This window comes from Bos indicus, chromosome 25, assembly GCF_029378745.1.
Source record: "Bos indicus isolate NIAB-ARS_2022 breed Sahiwal x Tharparkar chromosome 25, NIAB-ARS_B.indTharparkar_mat_pri_1.0, whole genome shotgun sequence".
NCBI classification, from domain to species: domain Eukaryota; kingdom Metazoa; phylum Chordata; class Mammalia; order Artiodactyla; family Bovidae; genus Bos; species Bos indicus.
In genome coordinates, this window is record NC_091784.1 from 15,534,922 (window position 1) to 15,556,766 (window position 21,845).

The 21,845-nt window shown below is 50.7% G+C and overlaps 2 protein-coding genes across 11 annotated transcripts in view; one reads left to right on the forward strand and one right to left on the reverse strand.

The window, feature by feature from the left end:
* Positions 1–10,323, forward strand: part of ABCC1 (ATP binding cassette subfamily C member 1 (ABCC1 blood group)) — a 152,179-nt gene extending 141,856 nt beyond the window's left edge. For all 4 annotated transcript variants that reach the window (XM_070779714.1, XM_070779716.1, XM_070779715.1 and 1 more), the window contains 7 exons: positions 1,069–1,195; positions 1,772–1,873; positions 4,462–4,608; positions 5,832–5,990; positions 6,706–6,872; positions 7,991–8,185; positions 8,733–10,323. In XM_070779714.1, the coding sequence (XP_070635815.1) occupies positions 1,069–1,195; positions 1,772–1,873; positions 4,462–4,608; positions 5,832–5,990; positions 6,706–6,872; positions 7,991–8,185; positions 8,733–8,841 (1,006 nt within the window). In that variant the 3' untranslated portion in view covers positions 8,842–10,323. The remainder of the gene's footprint in view (positions 1–1,068; positions 1,196–1,771; positions 1,874–4,461; positions 4,609–5,831; positions 5,991–6,705; positions 6,873–7,990; positions 8,186–8,732) is intronic.
* Positions 9,885–21,845, reverse strand: part of ABCC6 (ATP binding cassette subfamily C member 6) — a 71,791-nt gene continuing 59,830 nt past the window's right edge. For 5 of the 7 annotated variants that reach the window (XM_070779722.1, XM_070779719.1, XM_070779718.1 and 2 more), the window contains 5 exons: positions 21,060–21,206; positions 18,973–19,131; positions 18,672–18,838; positions 16,162–16,356; positions 9,885–15,863 (listed from right to left, as the gene is read on the reverse strand). In XM_070779722.1, coding sequence (XP_070635823.1) covers positions 15,755–15,863; positions 16,162–16,356; positions 18,672–18,838; positions 18,973–19,131; positions 21,060–21,206 — 777 coding nt within the window. In that variant the 3' untranslated portion in view covers positions 9,885–15,754. Of the gene's footprint in view, positions 15,864–16,161; positions 16,357–18,671; positions 18,839–18,972; positions 19,132–21,059; positions 21,207–21,845 lie in introns of those variants that run through there. The other 2 variants (XR_011564037.1, XR_011564038.1) reach the window with 2 other exon arrangements.

The following is a 21,845-nucleotide window of genomic DNA, read 5'->3' on the forward strand; positions in this document are numbered from 1 at the left end:
TAATAGTATTAGGTTAGACCGTGTGAAATTGCCCTTTGGGGGATCAAGCATGGTTGAATAGCATCGGGCTTAAAAAGGAGTAGAAGTTGGCTAATTATTGATTGAATCTAGAACATCCCATCCTCACTTGCTTACATCCTAAGATGTTTTTTGAGATGTGAGAGAGGGAAGACTCCGGGGAGGGGTCAGAGCACCCTGGCAGTGACCCACTGCACACCGCATAATCCCTGAGTGTGAGACGGGCAGGAAGATAGGGCATTGCTGGAAAGACCTTGCAATTCCCTTGCAGAGTTTGTTTGGGGAGTTTGTTGAAATCTGGATTTCTGTGGGAATAACTCACCCTGAGGATCCGTCACATGGATCTTTAAGAATGTGGTGGGAAAAAAAACAGATTGCTAATACTGCCTCTCTAGAATGCTTTACATTTTCAAACAAAAACAGTGTTCCTATGTGATAGCATACAAAAGTTAGCTTTAAACATGTAGATCTGTCTGTATTTTAAGGGAAAGATAATACATTTTAATGTTTCTAAAATAGTGGTGATCTAGGTCTGGGGACCCTTTGGCTGTGCTGGCTGTGTTTATTTCTCACTTTCCCCTCCCCCCACTCCTGCCAAGAGACATTTGTTTTAAATCAGGGGTGCCTCTCAGAGTTGATGATTTTTCTAAGCATTTTGGAAGTTTCTGAGACATCTTTTTTTAAAAATGCACACATGGGTGTATTTTTAAGGTTTCATTGAGAAAAGGTTGGCTCTTAAGAAAGCAAGTTTCAGTTTCCTGGGAGGATCACTTCTGGAAAACTCTATTTTAGTCCCTGGGGTTGCCAGACCAATGAGGAATTCCTGAAATTGTGTCCTTCAGCCCTTCTTCCCCATGCCCCATGAACTGGGCAAACAAGGCCTCTCTTAGGAACTATTGGGGAATTATTTCAGTAAGCAGAGTGGCCACCCAGCCTCCCCACCCCCACCCTCAACCGGAAACCAAGCCTCTGAGAAGCTGACCTGGGCGTGTGTGTCTGTGTGTGTGTGTGTGTCCGTGTCCCTGTCCCTCTGCCTGTGTCTCCATGCAGGTGGCTGGCCGTGCGGCTGGAGTGTGTGGGCAACTGCATCGTCCTGTTCGCCTCGCTGTTTGCCGTGATTTCCCGGCACAGCCTCAGTGCAGGCTTGGTGGGCCTCTCGGTGTCTTACTCCCTGCAGGTAAGATGGGCGCACTCCCAGGTGGACTTTTCTAATCCTCTTGCTGGGGAGCCGGTTGTTAGGCACTTGGCCCTTTACTTTGAATCTCTGTGGGTGTGGGGGAAGGGGACGAGGGCTAAGTGGAGTTGAGGTGCAGCTCTAGAGCCCAGTGACTGACTGAAGCAGGGGAGAAATCAGAGGTGCAGCCAGAACTCCCCCATCAGCCAAGGAGCGTCCCTGACGGCCTGAGAGGATGCCTCCAGCTACCAGAAGAATGCACTCAATACTATAAATTTCCCTCGAGGCCCTGCTTTAGCTGCATCTCCCAAATTTCGTCGTGGTGTGTTTTCTTAACTATCACCTGGTTGGGAATACCATCTCGTTTCCTTTCTGATTGCTTGTGTAGCCCCGCGGGTTATTTTGAAATGTGGCGCTGGGATAAGAGACGCACAGTAGCAGGTCTGGCCATGGTATCTGAGGTAGCTGTCTTCTGGGCCTTCATTATCTGAAACATTTCATAATTCATGCTGCCTTCGTGAGAAGAAAACAACTCATGCTCACTCTAGACGCTCCATCGGATGACTCTTCCCCTCACAGGTCACCACATATTTGAACTGGCTCGTTCGGATGTCGTCCGAGATGGAGACCAACATTGTGGCCGTGGAGAGACTCAAGGAATATTCGGAAACTGAGAAGGAGGTAACGTAAGCCCCCTGGCCTGACGTCTTGACCATGATCTTCAGTGTAACTTGACGCAGAAGAATCCTCTGAACCGCAGCATGTGCCTCCTGCAGGCAGCCTCCACCTGACCAAAAAAAAACCCCTCTGTTATTTGTTACATGTTTTGAATGGGGACTTCCATTACGCAAAATGAATCATACTAATTTTCTCTTTAGATTTAAAAGTTAAGTACAAGTGAGTCATTTAAAAATACCAGGTATCAGTAACAAGAGAGTCAGGATATGGATATTGCACAAATCATGCTATTATTGGCAAGGAGTTCACTGAAGTTTGGGAAACCCTGCAGTTATTTAACCCAAGTCCTCATTTTATGGTTGGAGGAAAAGGGCACGTAGTGAGGGACGACGGCTGGTCTGAGGTCAAGTCCGTGGTCAGTAGGACAGCTGGGAGTAGGACCCAAGGCTCTGGTGTCACGTTGCCCCTAATAACTGCCTTATTCTGTCTGCACACCATCTCTGAATAGCAGGAGCTGTGTTAATGACAGTAGCAGTAATGCCTGGCGATAACTCCATCCCACCACCACCAAGAGTAATAGGGACACACATTGTGCCCTTGTGTGGTGTCAGGCCCTGTGCTAGACAGTCTGTGTAGAATAATCCATTTGTCCTTTACACAACCTTGCAACTCACCTTCTACTATCACCCCCATTTTGCAGGTGAGTAAACAGACACAGAGAGGATAAGATCACATGGGCTTGCTTCCCTGTAGCTCAGACGGTAAAGAATCTGCATGCAATGTAGGAGACCAGGGTATGATCCCCTTCCCAAGGGTCGGGAAGATCCCTTGGATAAGGGAATGGCAACCCACTCCAGTGTTCTTGCCTGGAGAATCCCATGGACAGAGGAGCCTAGTGTGCTACAGTCCACGGAGTCTCAAAGAGTTGGACATGAGTGACTATCACTGCATTCCAAAAAAATGCCCCCCAGGAATGAAACTAAAGGGACCCTGGTTAGAGTCTGACTTAGGGATTCACTGAAGTGACCTGTGCCAAGTCTTTGCATTCGGTGAACCAGGGCCCACCTCATCAGAGAGCATTCTTCAGAATGGTGTGAGTGCCCCCTGTGGACATAAGAGCACATTACACCAGCAGGTTCCCACCCTACCTTGATTTATTTATATCAGCTTTTGAGGTATAATTCATATGCCATGCAGTTCACTCATTTAAAGTGTGAAATTCAGTTTTTTACTTTTAAAAATACTTATTTTCACTACTTTTAATTATTTATAGTTTTAGAATAAGAGCAAATTTTAAAAATACAAGAAAAAGATCACCCAGAGTCTTACCACTATTAAAATGTATGTTTACTTACGTGTTTGTATATATTACATACGATATATATTTACAGGTACAAAGTTCCACCAATTTCTCTCAAGTCTCCTCCGTGTTCTTATAGCAGTGTCTCCTTATTTACATGAGGGGTGTAAAAAAATTAAGAAGTTTATGGGGGAGAAAGGATGGAAGCCCTCTTTCATTGTCCTCTCCATTCCTCTTCCCTGAAGAGAGTCCGGAGCATAGCCCAGAGCATTTCCAGGTGTAGACCTCAGGAAATGTGAACTGAACGAAGTAGCTCTTCAGAAATAGGGGCTGTGTGACTCCAGGCAAGCTGCTTTCACTCTCTGTGTTTCAGTTTCCTCGTGTGTAAACTGGGGATGGAAAAGGACTCCACTCTGGGGATTGTAGTGAGGATTAAAGGAGTCATGTGATAGAGTGACCGTTGAGTGTTGGCTGCTGCTTTTATTGTCGCCCTCCAGGCCATGGACTTCCCTGGTGGCTCAGACCGTAAAGCGTCTGCCTACAATGCGGGAGACCGGGGTTCAATCCCTGGGTTGGGAAGATCCTCTGGAGAAGGCAGTGGCACCCCTCTCCAGTACTCTTGCTGGGAAAATCCCATGGACGGAGGGGCGTGATAGGCTGCAGTCCATGGGGTCGCAAAGAGTCGGACACGACTGAGCGACTTCACTTTCACTTTCCAGGCCTTCGAAGCCATCAGAGTATCTCCCCTTTAGCTTTGTGTCTGTCTAGAGGAGACCGCCCATTCATTGATTCAGTCCACAGATGTTTATTGAGCACCTCCTACGTGCTCTGGGCTCTAGGATGTAGCAGTGAACAAGTGAAAGAACCTGTTCTTGTAGAGGGGCTGTTCCAGTGGCGTGTGGGTGACAGAATACAGAGATACTTGCTTAAAATGCCAGGAGGTGGTGAGTGCTCTCAAAGAGAAAGGACACAGAGAATGTGGGATAAGAGGAGCCTAGGGCTCGGAGGGTGGTTGCATTAACCTGGGATCCACAGCCGTCAAGCAGGCCGAGGGGGTAGTTTGGCACAGAATGTTCCAGGCAGAAGCCACAAGTGCAAAGGCCCAGAAGCAGCACACGTGGGTGTGTTTAGGGAACAGTCCAGAAGTCAGTGCAGGAGCAGTGAGGCAGTGAGTGGGAAGGAGGGGGCCGTGAGGTCAGAGGGGTCATGGAAGCTGCTCACGTGGAGCCCTGGGCCACGTGAGACGGACTTCAGACCCCTCACGCCCACCCACTGCCCGCTGTCATCGCAGGCTCCCTGGCAAATCCAGGATATGGCACCGCCCAAGGACTGGCCCCAGGTGGGCCGAGTGGAGTTCCGGGACTACGGCCTGCGGTACCGAGAGGACCTGGACTTGGTTCTGAAGCACATCAACGTCACCATCGACGGTGGGGAGAAGGTGGGTGCCCCTCGACTCCTCCCCGTCCGTGGGCAGGCACAGGCTGCCACCAGGTTTTCCATGCCCCGAACCACAGGATGGAGGGGGAGAGCCTTTGGCAGTAAAATCTGCTCAGAGCGTCCCAACTGCACACTGGTAGCCCAGGAGCCAGAGGAGATACGTTTTGGAAGTTGCCAATACTGAAAAATCTGGAATGTTTTATGTTAAAAAAAAAAAATCCATTTCCTGCTTTTCTTGAAAGATCAGAACTTCTGGCAGCACCGGGCCCATCCTCCCCACCTGGCTCTTTCTAGATAAAGACGTGAGCCTCCCAGTTTACTGACTAGTCCCTTCCTCCCCTTATCTTGTGCCCCCTTGGCCCCTAGGCCTCTAGAATAGAAAGATGCCCTCCTCACTACTGGGGACAGCTCAAGGGGATCGCTGCTCCGATAGGACGTCCTTGCCCTGAGACCCTCAGACCTTCCTGAGGAATCAGACCGAGGGTCTTTCTGGCCATTTGCCAGAGGCCAGTGTTTCTTTCTTCTCTGAACCTGCAGGAGTTGTTAAACACCCAATCGGGAGGCCCAGAATCTTCCGTTCCCATGAGAGAGTTTCTCCAACTTGTAACAGAGGAGGAACAGAGTGGGCGGTGTTCTCATGGAGGCTTTCTGGCTTATGTTGCATAATGAAGCTGCCCTGTGAGTTGCTGTCCCAGGGCGCAGGAGCCTGCCTCTCTGGAGCCCAGATGAGAAGGGGAGAGTTTTGCCTGGAACGTCAGTCATTAGCCATTAAGTGGGGAGCCCAGCTCCCTCAAGAGGATAAGTGGAGGCCAGGTCGTACCCGTGACCTCTGCTCACTCAGCTGGGATACAGGGGCATCTTCCTGAACCTTTGAGATATTCCAACACCTCAGGATGGGGAAACTCACCATCATAGAACTGAAAAACCATTTGATTGTTACTTAATACTGTCTTGAGTTGCAAATAACTAACTTATTAAAGGAACTGATTATAATTTTAATTTCTAAAAAGAGCTGGCAGAGAGAAGGAAGTCCTTCTTGACCTTTGCCCAAAACAGCCCCTAAAGGAATGTCTCTGGAAACTGCTGAGGGGAGTAGAATACTGGGGGGAAGGATGGGTTGACCAGATGACTGAACTGCTCTGTGGCTGGTACTTAATGCAAGGGGTAGGAGGTCAGCCCAGATACGAGCGTTCCCACTTCATGCGGGCCCTTCCTGCCCCACAGGTTGGCATCGTGGGGCGGACAGGAGCCGGGAAGTCATCCCTGACCCTGGGCTTGTTTCGGATCAAAGAGTCAGCCGAGGGAGAGATAATCATTGATGACATCAACATCGCCAAGATCGGCCTGCATGACCTCCGCTTCAAGATCACCATCATCCCCCAGGTGGGCGGGGTCACACTGAAAGTGACGCATGTGTGTTTTCAGAACAGATGGACGTTTGTTCCTGCTTTGTGGTTTTCATGACTTTTTACTGAAAGTATGCTGTGTTTCTTCATGGAATCTCCCCTTTGCACATAATGAACAGGGAGAATTAAGTAGGTTTCATTCATTCCTTCACTCCTGCCACCCAGTAGGCAGTGTCCTAAGCATCTCACAGCATCCAGTTAAGACACTGGCTTCTCTGCTGGACAGGAATCTCTCACCGTCCCAAGAGCTAGGCGAGAAAGATGAATTTTCTAGACTGATTCCTGTAGGTGGCGATTGCATAGTATGTTGCCCTTTAGTATTGTGTTGCCTTAAATTTCTTCTCAGATTTTAATTTGGAGGCAGGAGATGGAGCGGAATCCATGTACCTTGGAATTAGGAATTGCCCTAATCCACATGCTGGTTCTCACTTCCAGAAAGTTCCCAACACGCTTGTGTACTGAATGCTCTGGGAAATATGACAAGAGAGAAATCTGTTTTATTTCCCTTAACTCAGAGTTTTCCAGATTTTTTCCCCCCATCTTTGACATCTTCAGAAGTGGTGATTTGGAGGAGCTCCAAAACCCTATTTTGAACAATTCTGGCGAGAACGTTCTACATCCCACCTATTTGCCCCACCTGTGTCCAACCGTGCCTTGAGCCTCACGCCATCTGCCGTCTTCCCTCCAAATAGGACCCCGTTTTGTTTTCGGGTTCCCTCCGCATGAACCTGGACCCGTTCAGCCAGTACTCGGATGAAGAGGTCTGGACGTCCCTGGAGCTCGCCCACCTGAAGGGCTTCGTGTCGGCCCTTCCCGACAAACTGAACCACGAGTGTGCGGAAGGCGGGGAGAACCTCAGGTAGGCGGAGTGATGCCCAGCCGGGCCTCCGCATCACCTCTGTCGGGGCCTTGGTAGGTTTTGTCTGTTTGCATCAGGTTCAGACCTGGGCTTGAGTTCCAGCTCTGCCACATGAGCCCTTTGTCTCCTAATCTCTTGGGCCTCAAGTTTCAGTATCTAAAACGGGTTTCATGCTGGGCTCATTTTTACTGTGACGTGTAACCAGGATGGTCAGAACAGCTCCTTTGTCACACCGGGTCCCTTCAGTGGAGAGTGAAGTTGTTACATTTTGGAAAGGCTTCTCTCCCAGTCGTAAATAGCACTGCTCTGGGCCCTCCCTGCTCCCACCCACGGCCCCAGCTGCCTGGCCCTTCTCCCAGGCTCCACCCGGGATCCAGCAACTAAAGCGGTAATGCCTGGCACAGCACAGCAGGGATCCTCTGCCTCTCCCACTGCATCCATCACCATGATGACCAAGCACCAGCCCTCAGGTGTGCTCAGCAAGAGCTGGGGCCACTCACACACGGGGGCGGCCAGCCAGGCGGCTCTGCTGGTCTTGGCTCACCCACGTGGGTGGGGGCCGCTGGCTGCAGGCGGATATTCTAGCTGGCCTCCACTGGGGCCGTTAGGCTCTGCCCCGTGTGTCCCTCCTTCCCCGGCAGACCAGCCCAGGCTTGTTGTCACAGTGATGGCAGAGGTGCAGGCGTGAGCACACCCTGGTGTGCATCCCTGTTCCAAGCCTCTAGGTTTGCCAGCATCCCAGTGGCCGAAGCCAGGGACAAGGTCGAGTGCAGAGTCCACTGAGAGAGGCCCTGCAGAACGCAGTTTGCCTTCTGGGGCAAACTTTGCTTGGGGCCAGTTTGTTAATTGTTCTACTTGCTATACAGAACTGATCAGATATCTTGGCTATCACCTCCGAGCTCTGTGTTGAGAATGAATCTGAGGCTGCTTCTAGCTCAACAGGAAGACCATGCTGATCAATTAGTGATGGCCGATGTGGGCGTGGATGTGGGGGTTGGAAGTGCCCTCCTGGTCTGAGCAGCAGACAGTGTCTCCTCTCCCTCCTCTCAGCTCAGGCCTGGGCTCAGTGTCAGGGGTGTTTTTGACACTCGTTTCCTGGTCTCTCTCTCCCGGTCAAGCGTCGGGCAACGCCAGCTTGTGTGCCTGGCCCGGGCCCTGCTGAGGAAGACGAAGATCCTCGTGTTGGACGAAGCCACGGCGGCCGTGGACCTGGAAACGGACGACCTCATTCAGTCCACCATCCGGACGCAATTTGATGACTGTACCGTCCTCACCATCGCTCACCGGCTCAACACCATCATGGACTACACGAGGTGATGCCCTTGGCCCAGAAGGCCTCCAGGCCTCACAGTCCACCCACCCACCCCGTTCACCCACTCATTCATTCATTCATGCAACACTGACCTCATGCCTAGTGACAGCCCTGGTGTCTCTTTGTCCTGGTTAGTACCAGACATTTTTGCGATCACTCAATCAAAAGTTAACGTGTGTGAATGGTCTGCCACATTCCTGGCCCTGTTCCAGACACTGGGGACCGAGCCGGGAGCTGTCACACAAGGACCCTGCCTAATGGATTAGTTGGGGGCGGGGTGCAGAGATGGACAATAAACAGCAACCAATAAAAGCGAATTGTGCTGGGAGGGAAATACACCAGGCGGTAAGAGAGTACTGAAGGTGACGTCACGGGACATTGACTAGAACTGGGGTTGAGGACAGGCAGCCAGGTGGATGGCTACTGCAGCAGGCCTGGCAGAGGGTGTTAGGGGTCTGACCCAAAGCAGGGACTTGCCCAGGTAGACTCCTGGGGCACGGGGTGCCAGCCCCTCCCCCATGCCTCACGTCTGCATCCTTCCCTTGCAGGGTGATCGTCCTGGACAAAGGGGAGATCCAGGAGTGGGGCTCCCCCTCTGACCTCCTGCAGCAGAGAGGTCTCTTCTACAGCATGGCCAAAGATTCTGGCTTGGTGTGAGCCTGGAGCGGGTACAGCTGGTCAGAACTGCAGGGCCGACCTGCCAGCAGTCAGGGACGAGTCAGCATCCCTGGGAACCCAAGCCTCTCATAGACTGAAACCAAAAAGAAAACCCCCCAAACCAAAACATACACAGAGCAGCGGCCCTCTGGCCCTTTTCCCTGGAACTGGCCATGAGGAAATGGGAGAGACGCTGGGATGCAGCTCCCCCCAACAATGCACACGCCCTCGGCTCTGTTATCTCCTGCAGATGCACACACGTTCTCACGCCCCTGGGAGGGCACGCATGTTCTCCCTGCTCTGTGGGGACATTTGGGCCACCAGACTTCCAGAGAAACCGGTTGCGTAAAATCTGCTAGTGACCAAATCCAGCCAACTGCCTCATGTCTCTCCAGCTGAAGTCTGTGGATTCTGCGCCTTGGGGAAGCTCGCTGGTCCCCGGCACCTCTCCGTCCTTGTCTGGCTTCCCCTAGATGCTTGTTTCCCCAGGGCTGCAATTGGAGGTGAGGGGCTTAGTGAAGCCCATGCTCACCCTCAGGCAGTGTCCCGAGGACCACCGACAGCCCTCTCACCAGCCATCTGGTCTACGAGGTCCTCAGCTGCTGGGAACCAGCCTCCTAGCCCTGCCTCCAATGGGACTTGCTGTCTGGACTCCGAGTGACCGGGCCTGGAGGTCCAGGCTGGGAGAGCCCTCTCAGTGCCGGCTTCCCCGCTTGGCTGCTCACCTCCTTACCCACCTCAGTCTTTGCCTTCCTCCCTCCGTCTTTTTACCCACAGCTAGAATGGGTTTACGCCTCCAGGTGCCTGAGAATGAAAACCTGCTCATAGTTAACGAAGCGTTCTAAGCCAAGAGCGCCAGTCCCTCCAGGTGGGAGCAGCTGGTACTGAAAAGAGCCCCTGTGAGTCTCCTCCTCATTTGTAGATTTCAGTTTCTCACCGGGGGCCACTGGTTCACTGTCAAAGCCGGCACGGTGGATGACTTGACTTACGGTTACTGAGTCTCTTCTGAGACAAGAAAAGGCCCTTTTCACAAGGGTCAGTGATTTTCTTTCTTTTTTTTTTTTTTTTTAAAGTACTGCTCCAGGGAGATGAACAGTCTCAAGACTTTAATTTCTTGGGAGGAAGCGTTAGGCTGAAGACTGGCACCCCAGGGAATGGCCAGGTTGGTCCAGCATCTGGAGGTTGGGGGCTGTCTTCTCAGCCCTGTAGGTCCCTCAATTGGAGGCCAAAGTGAGACCCAAAAAGCAGAGAGAGGTTGCTATTCATGCTCGCTATGTGAATTACATTGCTGACTTCAAACCAGAGAAGCATCTGTCTCCTTTTAGGTGAAAATATATATTTATTTTTTGTAAGTTAAACCATTCTTTCACATTAGATAAACCAAGTGTTTCTTGGGGATCTTTTTGTAATGACTTACACTGGAAACGTGAACATTTGCAAATAATTTGCAGTAAAAAAAGAAAAATTTTATTTCTTTCTAAACGACTGTTCCATTTTCTTTCTAGCGAGGATTCCCGCTCTCTCTCCAAGAGTCAGGATGGGGCACTTCTCGTCTGCTGCTGTCCTTCCTTCTTGGCAAGCGTGTTGTTTCTAGAGGGAGCTCTTGGAATTGGGAACCTAGAGGTGGGGTTTTGTGGGGACTCAGCGTGGCATGGTGGACGGACTTGAGGCCTGCCCTCATCCTCTGCAGGCTGTGTGACCCTGGGCGAGTCACTCCGTCTTCATCCCTCCGTTGCCTCGTTTGTAAAATGGGGCTGATCATACCTGCCTCCTGGGCTTGCTATGAAGATGAGCACTGATGGTGGGTCTTCTGTGCATGGCCCAGGTCAGGTTCTAAGACACAGGCAAGGCAAGCATCACGTGTGGCAAGAATTTCCCTTGGGAGCTTCCCTGGTGGTCCTGTGGTTAAGAATCTGCCTTCCAGTGGAACGCATTCCCCCCACCCCAGCACGACGGTGTCCCTCTCCCTCCAGGCTGCCTTGCTGGAGGGGCTGGGGGGCGGGGGGTAAGATGCTCAAGGAAAAGCAGCTGCAAGGTTGTAACCCTTAGAATGAGAGCCACGTGGGAGAGCCTGGTCGGTTTTAGATGTGCGTGTGTTTGTCTCAGGGCCTGATGCTGAGTGTTAAGGTCCCGGGTCAGATCCCACATGGCCACAGGACCCACGTGTGCCTGTGGGTACGTTGTGGTTGAAGTTCACCCGCTTCATGAAGAGGGGCGGGTGCAGCATTAACCCTGAGGAAGGGGAGGAGGGGGCCCTGCACACCTGCCCTTCCAGGTGAGCGCCCCAGTGCCGTGGGAGGAGAAGGGGGACCAAGCTTGGTTGTGCACCTGCTGTGTTTCAGGTCTGGACTTAGCACTTTGCACAGCTCTCCCCTGGGAGGGGAACTGGGCCAGAGAGGAGCCCCAGGCTCACCCGCCTGCTCACCTCGCTGCTGTTCTTCCAACCTCAGGGTCCTCCCTCTTCCCCCAGCTGTTGGCATCCCCTGCTCTCTTCCCTGTTTGACAGTGGCAGCTCCGTGCGAGCAGGGCTGTCTGTTCCTTGCTGAACGCCCACCTCTAGAGCAGGGCATAGGGTAAGTACTCAGTGACCACATTCTCTGAACCGGACCTGAGCCCAGAGTGGAGTTACTGGGGCCCTAGAACTTGCCCTTCCGGAGTCACGGCCTCACTGGTAGATCTGGGATCCTCGTATCCACCTGACCAAGTGGCTGTGAGGGGAAAACTGATTGGGGTAAAGCACCCAGCGTATGCCTAGCCCTTAGGACGCCTTCTCACATGGTGATGCCACTTGTGCATTCATGCGTCTGTCTGTCTGTCCATCCACCTATCCATCTCTCCCTCCATCCATCCAGTCATACAGTCGGTAAATGTTGACCCCTCCTATACGCTTTGTACCGTGCTGGGGCCAGGGAAAGCACAGCCAACACAGATGCACCAATCTCCCATCTCGGCCCAAGAAGAAAAAGATCCCTTTCCCTCGGGGCAGGTGGGGGGGGGGTGGATTCTGGAGTGGAATTTAGCTGTTATCTGTGAGCTGATAATTAGAGAAATGTGCAAGGAGTGGTGTGGCACAGTACTTCAGTCGTGGGCTCTGGAGCCAGCCCGCCTGGATTCACATCTCTACTTACACTCTGTTTTGCTCACCTGTAAAAGGGGCCTCATGATACCACCTCCCTCAGCAAAGCATCCTAAGAAGGTGCAGGGTGACATAACTTCCCTTTCCAGTTGTGAGGATTAACTGGGCAACAGGCATTTAGAGCCTGGCTCTGTGTTGGCAGTGACCAGTGGGACTCGGGTGAGGTTGAAGGACCTACTGAGAGAGGCACCGACCAAGGAAGGTCTGTATGTGGCTTTCCTGGCTCTTCACTGTCTCCGCATGCCAGCCAGGCGCTGCTGGCAGGACCCACAGCAGGGGGATTAATGGCCCGGGTGGCCGGTGGGCTGGTGTCCAAGGAGCCATGGGGTGCGCCCGACAGCAGCCTTGTTAGCAGGCTTTTGAGGGTGCTGGCTCCATGGCCCACACTCTGCTTCCTGGCAAAACACTTCCCTCCATGAAGGAGGCTCTTGTGGCCCTGGAATGACCCCAAGGGAGGGTGCCAACCACACAGCTGCTGCCCATGGGGGCTCTCCCGGGGTGGCAGGTGGCTCAGCTCCAGGCAGAGACACAAGCAGCGCTGTGTCTGGTCCCTTCCTGCATGTCGCCGCAGCTTGCAGTTGGATGGACACCCGCCTGAGATGATGTGGACTTTGGCGGCAGGCCCAGGGTAGATGCCCGCTCTGCCACTTCCCAGCAGAGTGGGCCTTGCCAGGTCATGTCCACTCCCCGAGCCTCAGTTTCTTCATCTACAGAATGGGGCAAAATCACTAGTAATGATATTTGGCTGGCATGACGGGCAGGCAAGAGATGCCAACACTCACCCCATTTTGAAGTTGTCAAAATGAACTGGTCACCTCCTGAAAAGCGGGAGGTAGCAGCTGGGTTTAGATTACTCTGGGCTGAAAATCCCAGGTCAGGATGGACGCCCCGAGCTGGGTGGGACATGGCAGGCTGTGCCCTGACAAGTAGGTGGGTGTCGACAGGCTCCTCTGACTCACTACCACAGTGCCCAGGTATTGGTGCATTGTTGATGGCGGGGATCAGTGATTCAGTGGGCAGTCACTGTTTCATCTCAACTAGAGGAGGAGGTGCTAGTGGCTTCGAGTGGGTGGAGGCCAGGGATATCGCTGACCATCCTGCACAGGGGGCATAGGACGTCCCTGACCTTGGCCTTCCAACAGCATCTCCCCCCTGGCACCTGGTAGGCAGAAGTGTGACCAGAAATGCCCCGGGTGTTCCAACTGCTGCTGAGGCAGAACTCGGTCTTTGATAAACAAATGGATGAAACACTCCAAATCCTGAGCAAATTCTCCTGGTGAGGCCCAGGAGACCTGGCTCCTCACATCTCGGTTTTGGAACTCAACTGCATGCTGGGTTTGTGCCTGGAGAGGGCCGTCCCTTGTATGGGTTGTGGTTTGCACATCTGTTCAGACAAGATACTCCCAGGAGCTCAAAGATGAGGATGGAGCAGTGGTCCTCAGTCCTGGCTACACAATGGAATCACATGGGCTGGACACCACACCAGTGATGATGGGGGTGGGAGGGAGGCGGGTGTGGTTGAGGGGTCCACGTGGAGATGGAAGCGGGCAGCATCCCAACTGTGACGGATGCAGGAAGTTGTATGGGCGATGCAGCTGCATAGAAAGTAAACACATACACTGCTGCTGCTTCTAAGTCGCTTCAGTCATGTCCAACTCTGTGTGACCCCATAGACGGCAGCCCACCAGGCTCCCCCGTCCCTGGGATTCTCCAGGCAAGAACATACACAGTGAGGACAAGTAAAGCTGGGAGTCTGAACACGTTCTGTGGGTTGTACCAATGTCAATTTCCTGGTTGTGATATTGAGCTATTGTCTTTTAAGATGGTACCGTTGGCTTCACAGGTGAACTCTATCAAACATACCATACCTATCCTTCTCAAGCTCTTCCAAAGAACCGAAGAGGAGGGAACACTCTCAAAGACATTCTATGAAGCCACCATCACCCTGATACCAAAACCAGACAAAGACATCACCAAAAAAGAAAATTATGGGCCAACATCTTTGATGAATATAGATGCAAAAATTCTCAACAAAATATACATAAACTGAATCCAACAACACATAAAAAGATCATACACCACAACCAAGTGGGATTTATCCTAAATTCACAAGGATGGTTCAACATACATAACCAATGTGATACACCATGTAAACAAAAGATAAAAACCACATAATCACCTCGATAGATGCAGAAAAAGCATCTGACAAAATGCCATTCATGAGAAAAACTCTTAACAAAGTGGGTACTGAGGGAACATATCTCAAGATAATAAAAGTCATTAATGACAAACCCACAGCTCAGAATACTTTGAAAGCCTTTCTGCTAAAGTCCAGAATAAGACAAGGATGCCCACTCTTACTTCTTCTGTTCAAGATAGTACTGGGAGTCCTATTCACAGCAATCAGACCAGAAAAAGAAATGAATCCAAATTGGAAGGGAAGAGGTAAAATGGTCATTATATGCAGATGATATGCTACTATATATAGAAAACCCTAAAGACTGCATAAAACCTACCAGAACTGATAAATTCAGCAAGATAGGATACAAGCTTAACATACAGAAATCTGTGCATTTCTTTACACCAACAATATGTCAGAAAGGGAGAGTAAAAAAAACTTTCAAAATTGCAACCCCCCAAATAAAATACTTAGGAATAAACCTCACCAAGGAGGTAAAAGACATATTGCTGAGAACTCTTAAGATATTAATAAAGGGAATTTGTGGTGTTGGAGAAGACTCTTGAGAGTCCCTTGAACTGCAAGGAGATCCAACCAGTCAATCCTAACTGGAAATCAATTCTGAATATTCATTGGAAGGACTGATGCTGAAGCTCCAATATTTTGGCCACCTGATTCTAAGAGCCAACTTTTTAGAAAAGACCCTGATGTTGGGAAAGATTGAAGGCAAAAGAAGGGAGCCGCAGAGGATGAGATGGTTAGAAAGCATTATTGACTCAATGGACAAGAATTTGAGCAAACTCTGGGACACAGTGAAGGACAGAGAAGCCTGGCGTGCTGCCTGGGGTTGCAAAGAGTCTGACACGACTGAGTGACTGAATAACAACAACAAAGATGGTTCAAAGAAACAGATACTCCATGCTCTTGAACTGGAAGAATTAATATTGTTAAAATAGTCACATTTTATGACTATTTTATGATGTATATATAGCACAGGGAAACTATGCTTAATATCCTATAATCATAATGGAAAAGAATATTAAAAATAATGTATATGTATAATCACTTTGCTATACAGTAGTAATTATCACAACATTGTCAATCAGCTATACTTAAAAAAGAAAGACGTTACTATTAGTGGGGAAGGGGTATACAAGAGCTCTCTGGACTATTTTTTTCTTTCTTTTTTTTTTACTGCTTGTCAATCTGCAATCATCTCAAAATAGAAGGGGTACTCTGTGAAAGGTACGCATACCACTGCTCCAATCCCAGGGATTCTGATTTCATTGGTCTGTGGTGGAGCCTGGGCACAGACAGGTCTGGGGGTCCCTGGTTGAGTCCAGGGGGCAGCCAGGGCAGAGAGCTGCTGTTGACTTTGGTTCTGGGATAGAAGGGGTTGGATGGGCCCTGATCAGGCCGACTTTGGGGTGGCTGCGTCCTCCTGGCTCTGGGATGATATGGCAGTTTCTCCTCCCAGAGACTAGAAAGGAGTCTAGACTCAATTCCACGGGGCCACTGATGACCCCAGGTCAGCACGTCTCTAGGGCTTGGCAGAATCTCCGGATTGGTGGGGCTGGAGGAGGATGGAGGGGCCATGCTCAGACCAGGCCTGACTCCTGTGCCAGCCTGTAAAACAGGCCCTTCTGGGCCAGCAGCTGGGCCGGGCTGCCACTCTCTGCCACCTGCCCCTCGTCCATGACCAGAACCCTGTAGGGGAGAGACAGACAGGCAGCTCCTTAGACTCCAGCCCATGGACTCAGTTGCTCTGAAGGCCCAGCATGTCTGCTCTGTGAGAGTCTGGCCTTCCATGTAGCTTCTTGACCCTGATGACCCAGTTGGAAGCATCTGCAGGACATGTGTCCTCAGGCTCATCCTTCCCTTGTGGGCACCAGTCTTGCCATCTGTACAATGGGCACTTGATAACGTATTCCAGAGCCCTCTGGCTCTAAATCCTGATGCAGGAGTGCCAGCTACATGGAGTAGGATTGGGGGGAGGGGGGCTTACCTGGCACAGTCCAGCACGGAGCGCAGGCGGTGGGCAATGAGCAGTACTGTGCACTGTGCAAACCAGCTCCCCAGGGCGGCCTGCATCTGGCGCTCGGTCCCTGGGTCCACAGCAGCCGTGGCCTCGTCCAGAATGAGGATCTGGGTTTTCCGGAGAAGGGCACGTGCCAGACACAGGAGCTGCTTCTGGCCCACGCTGGGAATGAGTGGGACAGTCAGGCCAGATGTCTGCACGTCGGGCCTGACCCGCAGGGCGTGCCCACAAATGTGTCCCCATTCCCACGGCAGCCACAGGAGCGTGGGATGCGTGCCCCTACTTGCGGGTCCCCTGTCTACAGAGCTGACAGGAATCCTCATCCTGCCATTGTTGAGCAGAGTGACATTAGGCAAGTCATACAAAGCCTCTGTGCCTCAGTCTCCCCATCTGTGGAATGGCTATTTCTATCTCTATTCCACGGCCTTCCCTGTGTGCCAGATACATCCCGTGTGCTGGTGGATACTGACTTATCTCATGGAGACCACAAAGGTGGGAGTTATGTTACAGAATCCTTCCTCACTAGGTTGTAAGGACAAGCTAAGTCACGTAAAAGCCGTGATCATCACAGCGTAAGTCCTTCTTTTACCCCAATTACAGATGAGGAAGTTGAGGGTCAAGGACACGCAGTCACTGAGCTCCCAGAGCCTGGAGGCTCAAGGGTGTTTGAGGGGCTATTTCCTGCCATGCTCAGCTTCTGCTCCGAGCAAACCCTTTAAGGAACCTGGACTGACTATGGCCTGGTGGGTGTCAGATGCCTGGACCTTGCTCCAGACTCACCACTTGTGAGCCAGGCAAGTTGGTAAGTCTGAAGCCCCAGATTCCAACTCTGTGAAATGGGATTAGTGAGACTGTGGCTTTGAGGATTAAAATGAATCATGAAATGAATATTTCTTATACACCAGGCACTGTATCAACAAGTTTACATGTATTATTCAATCCTTTCATGGGTAGGCAGGTTCTAATTATTATTCCCATTTTGCAGATGAGGAAACTGAAACACAGGGGATTAAATAACCTGCACAAGGTCCTCCACTTATGTCTGTGCTCTTGACCACCAAGTTCTGCTGCCCCTCTACTGCCATTACCACCCATGGGCCCTTACCCTAACACCTTCTGGGTCAGGTGGGTTGAAGAATCCAGAATGTCTTGAGTTTTAAAAAGGCACACACCTGTACATCTATGTTCACAGCAGCACTGTTGACAGTAGCTAAAATGTTCAAACAACCCAAGCATCCATCAATGGATAAATGGATAAGAAAAATGTGATCTATCCATACAACAGAATATCATTCAGCCTTTAAATAAGGAGGAAATCTGGCACTTGTTACATCATGGGTGAACCTGGAGGACATTATGCTATGTGTGATAAGCTAGTCACAGGAAGACAAGTTTTATAATATTCTACTTGCTAGGTAGTTAAAATAGGGAAACAGGGCCCCAAATGGTGGTCCAAAATGACAACGGGAGAACATACTCACACTTCTTTCCCTGATTGGACCTGCCAAGTTCATGCTTCATTTACATTTGCACAACATCCTCCTCTCAGCCCCTGCCCTCATTGGTCTCAGCTTATGCTTCATTTGCATAAGAAATTGGAGCCCAGAGGGAAGACACAACCCCTTCCCTGATTGGTTTTGGGCTCATGACTCATTTGTATGGGGCACAACCAATCAAGCCCCAGGAACCACCAAAGAGGAAGTAACGAGATATAAAAAGGAAAACTGAGACAAGACCATTCCTACGGGGATTGGTCTGCTCTCACATCCCAAGAGAGTACTGCTTGCTTAATAAAACCTGCCTGCTTGAGCTGTCCTTTCAATCCTTTTGTCATTTCAATCCTTTGCTATGACAAGACAAGAACTGAGGGAGAAGAACTGACCCAACATACTTATATGAAGTACCAAGAATTCTCAAACCCAGTGAAACAAAGTTAAATGGGGCTGGAGGGAGGGAAGAATAGAGAATTGCCATTTAACGGCTACAGAGTTTCCATTTCACAAAATGAAAAAATTCTGGAGGCACAATGATGTAAATGTACTTAAGTCTACAGAACTGAACACTAAAACATGGTTAAGATGGTAAATTTTATGTTATGTGTATTTTACGACAATTTCTTAAAGCTTTTAAAGGCATACATCATATGTTACTTAACAACCCCAGTGAGAAAAATAAAGACATAAATTGCCTTGTGTCAGCAGAGGTTGGCTTTTGCCACCAAAGAAATTTAGAAACAAATTTAGGAAAAAGAAACTTGATACTCAGAGATTGTGTTGGAGTTAGAATTGCTTATGAGGGATGGGATTTGTACTGAGGTTACAAACAGAACAGGGTTGATAATCCTATATGATAACCCTATGGAGATGACTTCCACGGCATATTACTCTGGTGGTGGTGGTGGGGGGGGGGGGACATTGGCCCCACCTGTCTCTCCCCCAGCACCTCACAAAGCTTTTGGCTGGCTGGGGTGACCCTACCTCAGGTTGTCACCTTGGTCGGTACACTCGTAGTGCAGCTGGCCAGGCAGGCTGGCCACCGTGGCTCTGAGCTGCACTGTCTCCAAGACCTCCCAGATGGCTTCATCCGTGTGCTCTTGTAGCATGTCGAGGTTCATTCGCAGAGAGCCAGGGAACAAGATGGGGTCCTGGCCAGGAGGGACAGCAAGTCAGAGCTGGGTCCAGTCACACCTCCCATCTCTGCCCATCCCTCCCACCTCTGCCCACCCCTCCCACCTCTGCCCACACCTCCCATCTCTGCCCACCCCTCCCCAGGCCTCACCTGGGGGATGATGGTGACCCTGGACCGCAACGTGTGCAGCCCCACTTGGGCAATGGGGACCCCGTCGATCCAGATCCCGCCCTCAGCCGCCTCCACGAGCCGCAGCAGGCCCCCGGCCAGGGAGGACTTTCCGGCCCCTGTCCTGCCAACGATGCCCACCTGCCAGGGGATGGGATGGCATGGCCTGTTCCAACCAGGCCTGGCCAGAAGGCAGGCCACAGAGGGTTCCTGGACATGCACCCAAGGTCCATCCACCTATCATCATCCTTTGTGCATCCGTCCTTCTATATGCCCATCCGTCCTTCCATCTGCCCACCTGTCCATATATCCACCCATCAATCTGCCCAACCGTCTGTGTGTTCGTCTCTATCTTTCCTCATCCTGATATATCTCTCCCATCTTTTCATTCATTTCCCCACCCTTCCTTCTGCTCCTTCATCCTTCCATCCTTTCCTATCCTTTCATCCACACCACTCCATCATTCTCATCTTCCCTTCCATCCCATGTCATCTGTTTATGTCCCATCCTTCTCTCAGTTGCCCTTCCTCCTATCCCACCCTTCCTTCCAACTACACTGATCCTTTCATCTGTCCATCCTTTCTTCCACACACCATCCTTCAATGCATATTCCTTCCTTCTGTCTCTTTCACTCCACCCTATCCATCCATCCATCCTTCCATCCATGCCTCTTCCTTCCTTCCATCCAGCCCCCAACCCAGCCATCCATCCTTCACCCTTCCATCTACCTGCCCATCTTTTAATCCATCCCCCATCCTTCCTTGACATTTTGTGGGGGATCAACACGGTTTAATAAATGAATGAAGCATCTGTGTCACCCACTGTATGACAAGCACTCTTCAAGGCAACAGGAATACAGAAATTAAGGAGTCCCTGCTCCAAAGGGCTCACCATCTGGTCTTGGAAATAGTGCCCTTGAGTAAACTTAATTTTAACCCAGTGTGATGAACAAGCCCTCTCTATAGTCAAGCTCTGGCCCTGCAGCAATGGAGGCAAGCACGGAGCTGTTGTTCATGTTGCCTGGGATGGAGGTTATCAGAGAAGGCTTCATGGAGGAGGGGATACTTGAGCGGAATCTTGAAGGATAAGCAGGAGTTCAGGGAGGGCGAAGGTTCCAGCTGAATGATACCAAGTACTCGGCTGTAACCTCTCCGAGGGCATCACCGTGTGTGCATCTGGCCTAGAGGCCGCTGCTCCCCAAATGTTGCCTAATCCCTTGTAGGACAGTGAGTGAAGTGGGTAGCTGGGCAGGGCCTTGAATGCCAAGCTCAGGAGTTTGGGTTTTACCAGAAGAATGTGAGGAGGGAGGGAGGTCTGGAGCAGGGAAATGATGCGCTCAAATCAAGATCACAGGAAAACAGGTTGGAGGGTGTGAAACAGGAGGTTGGGGGGGGGGCCTGGAGCAGTTGTGGGGAGGGCAGAGAGGAAGTACCACTGTGTGGGGAGGGTAGAGAAGGATTCAGGGATTCCGTGAAGCAGTCTGACTAGGCATCTGTAAATGGAATGATGCTAGGCTTGATGTTGGAGTAAAAATGCAAATAATCATGAGTAAAAAAGAATTGGTGAATACTTTTATAGCACTTGCTATGTGCCAGGTAGGCACTGCTGTATTCAGTTTCTATGTATTAACCCAGTTAAATTTTTCAACAGCTCTAGGAGGTTGACATTATTATTCCCATTATTACAGATGAGAAAACTGAGACCAAAACATGCAGTGACTTGCCCAAGGTCAGTCAGAGCAAAGCCAGAAATGGAGCCCACGCGAACTGGATAATATGTGGAACAGTCAACATAGCACCCAGCACATAGTAGGTGTTCAACTAATGACAGAGGAAAAAGAAAGAAGTTGGGGAGATGCTTCATTATCTGAGACATCAAGAAGGTGAGTGGTTTCACCGAGAAGGAAATTGGTCTGGGGAAGATGGTAAGTCCCATCGAGGGAGTGAGGGGTCTGGAGACTGGGGACCTGAGGCGGGGAGGGAAGGAGGAAGCTGGTGCTATGGACCTGGACCCTGGGGTGATGCCCAGCCTGGCCACCATGAGGAGGGAGTTGTAGATGAGCCACTCACCTTCTCTCCTGCGTTGATCTTGAAGGACACGCCCCGCACAGCCAGCGGGAGCTCGGGTCGGTATCTCAGCCCAAAATCCCGGAACTCAATCTGCCCCCTACGAGGCCAGGGCGGGTGGGCTGCACAGGTAAGCGGCTTCCAGGGAGCCTGAGGCAGGAGGGGACACTGGGTCAGGGGAACCTTTCTCCAGGCTTCTCATGAAATGGCCTACCTCTCTGATCCTCAGTTTCCTCATCTGTAAAATGGGCATGCATGCTAAGTCACTTTAGGCACATCTGACTCTTTGGGACCCCACAGACTATAGCCCGCCAGGCTCCTCTGTCTATGGAATTCTCCAGGCAAGAACACTGGAGTGGGTTGCCATGCCCTCCTTCAGGGGAGCTTCCCAACCCAGGTCGATCATGTCTCCTGCACTGCCAGGTGGATTCTTTACCTCGTAGTGCCACCTGGGAAGCCCCATAAAATGGGCATATTTATTGCTATTCTCTAGGGTTCTTACGGGGCATATAGCAAGGCTAAAAACAAATAATATTGAGTATTGTGAAAATTATAATGGTGTTGGCTACTCTTTAAATTATTATTATTAGCCAGTATTAACTGTCAAATAATATTCTTTCACTAATAGAGGTAGATACTCTCCTTTTTTCTTAATGAAAAGGGCAACTCTGCACAGTGTGGAGACTGGTGCTGCCATACGCTATTCCTGTGACCTTAAACAGGTCACTCCACTCTCTTGAGCCTTGACTTTCCCATCCATGAAATGGGGCTAATCAGAGTGGTGGACAT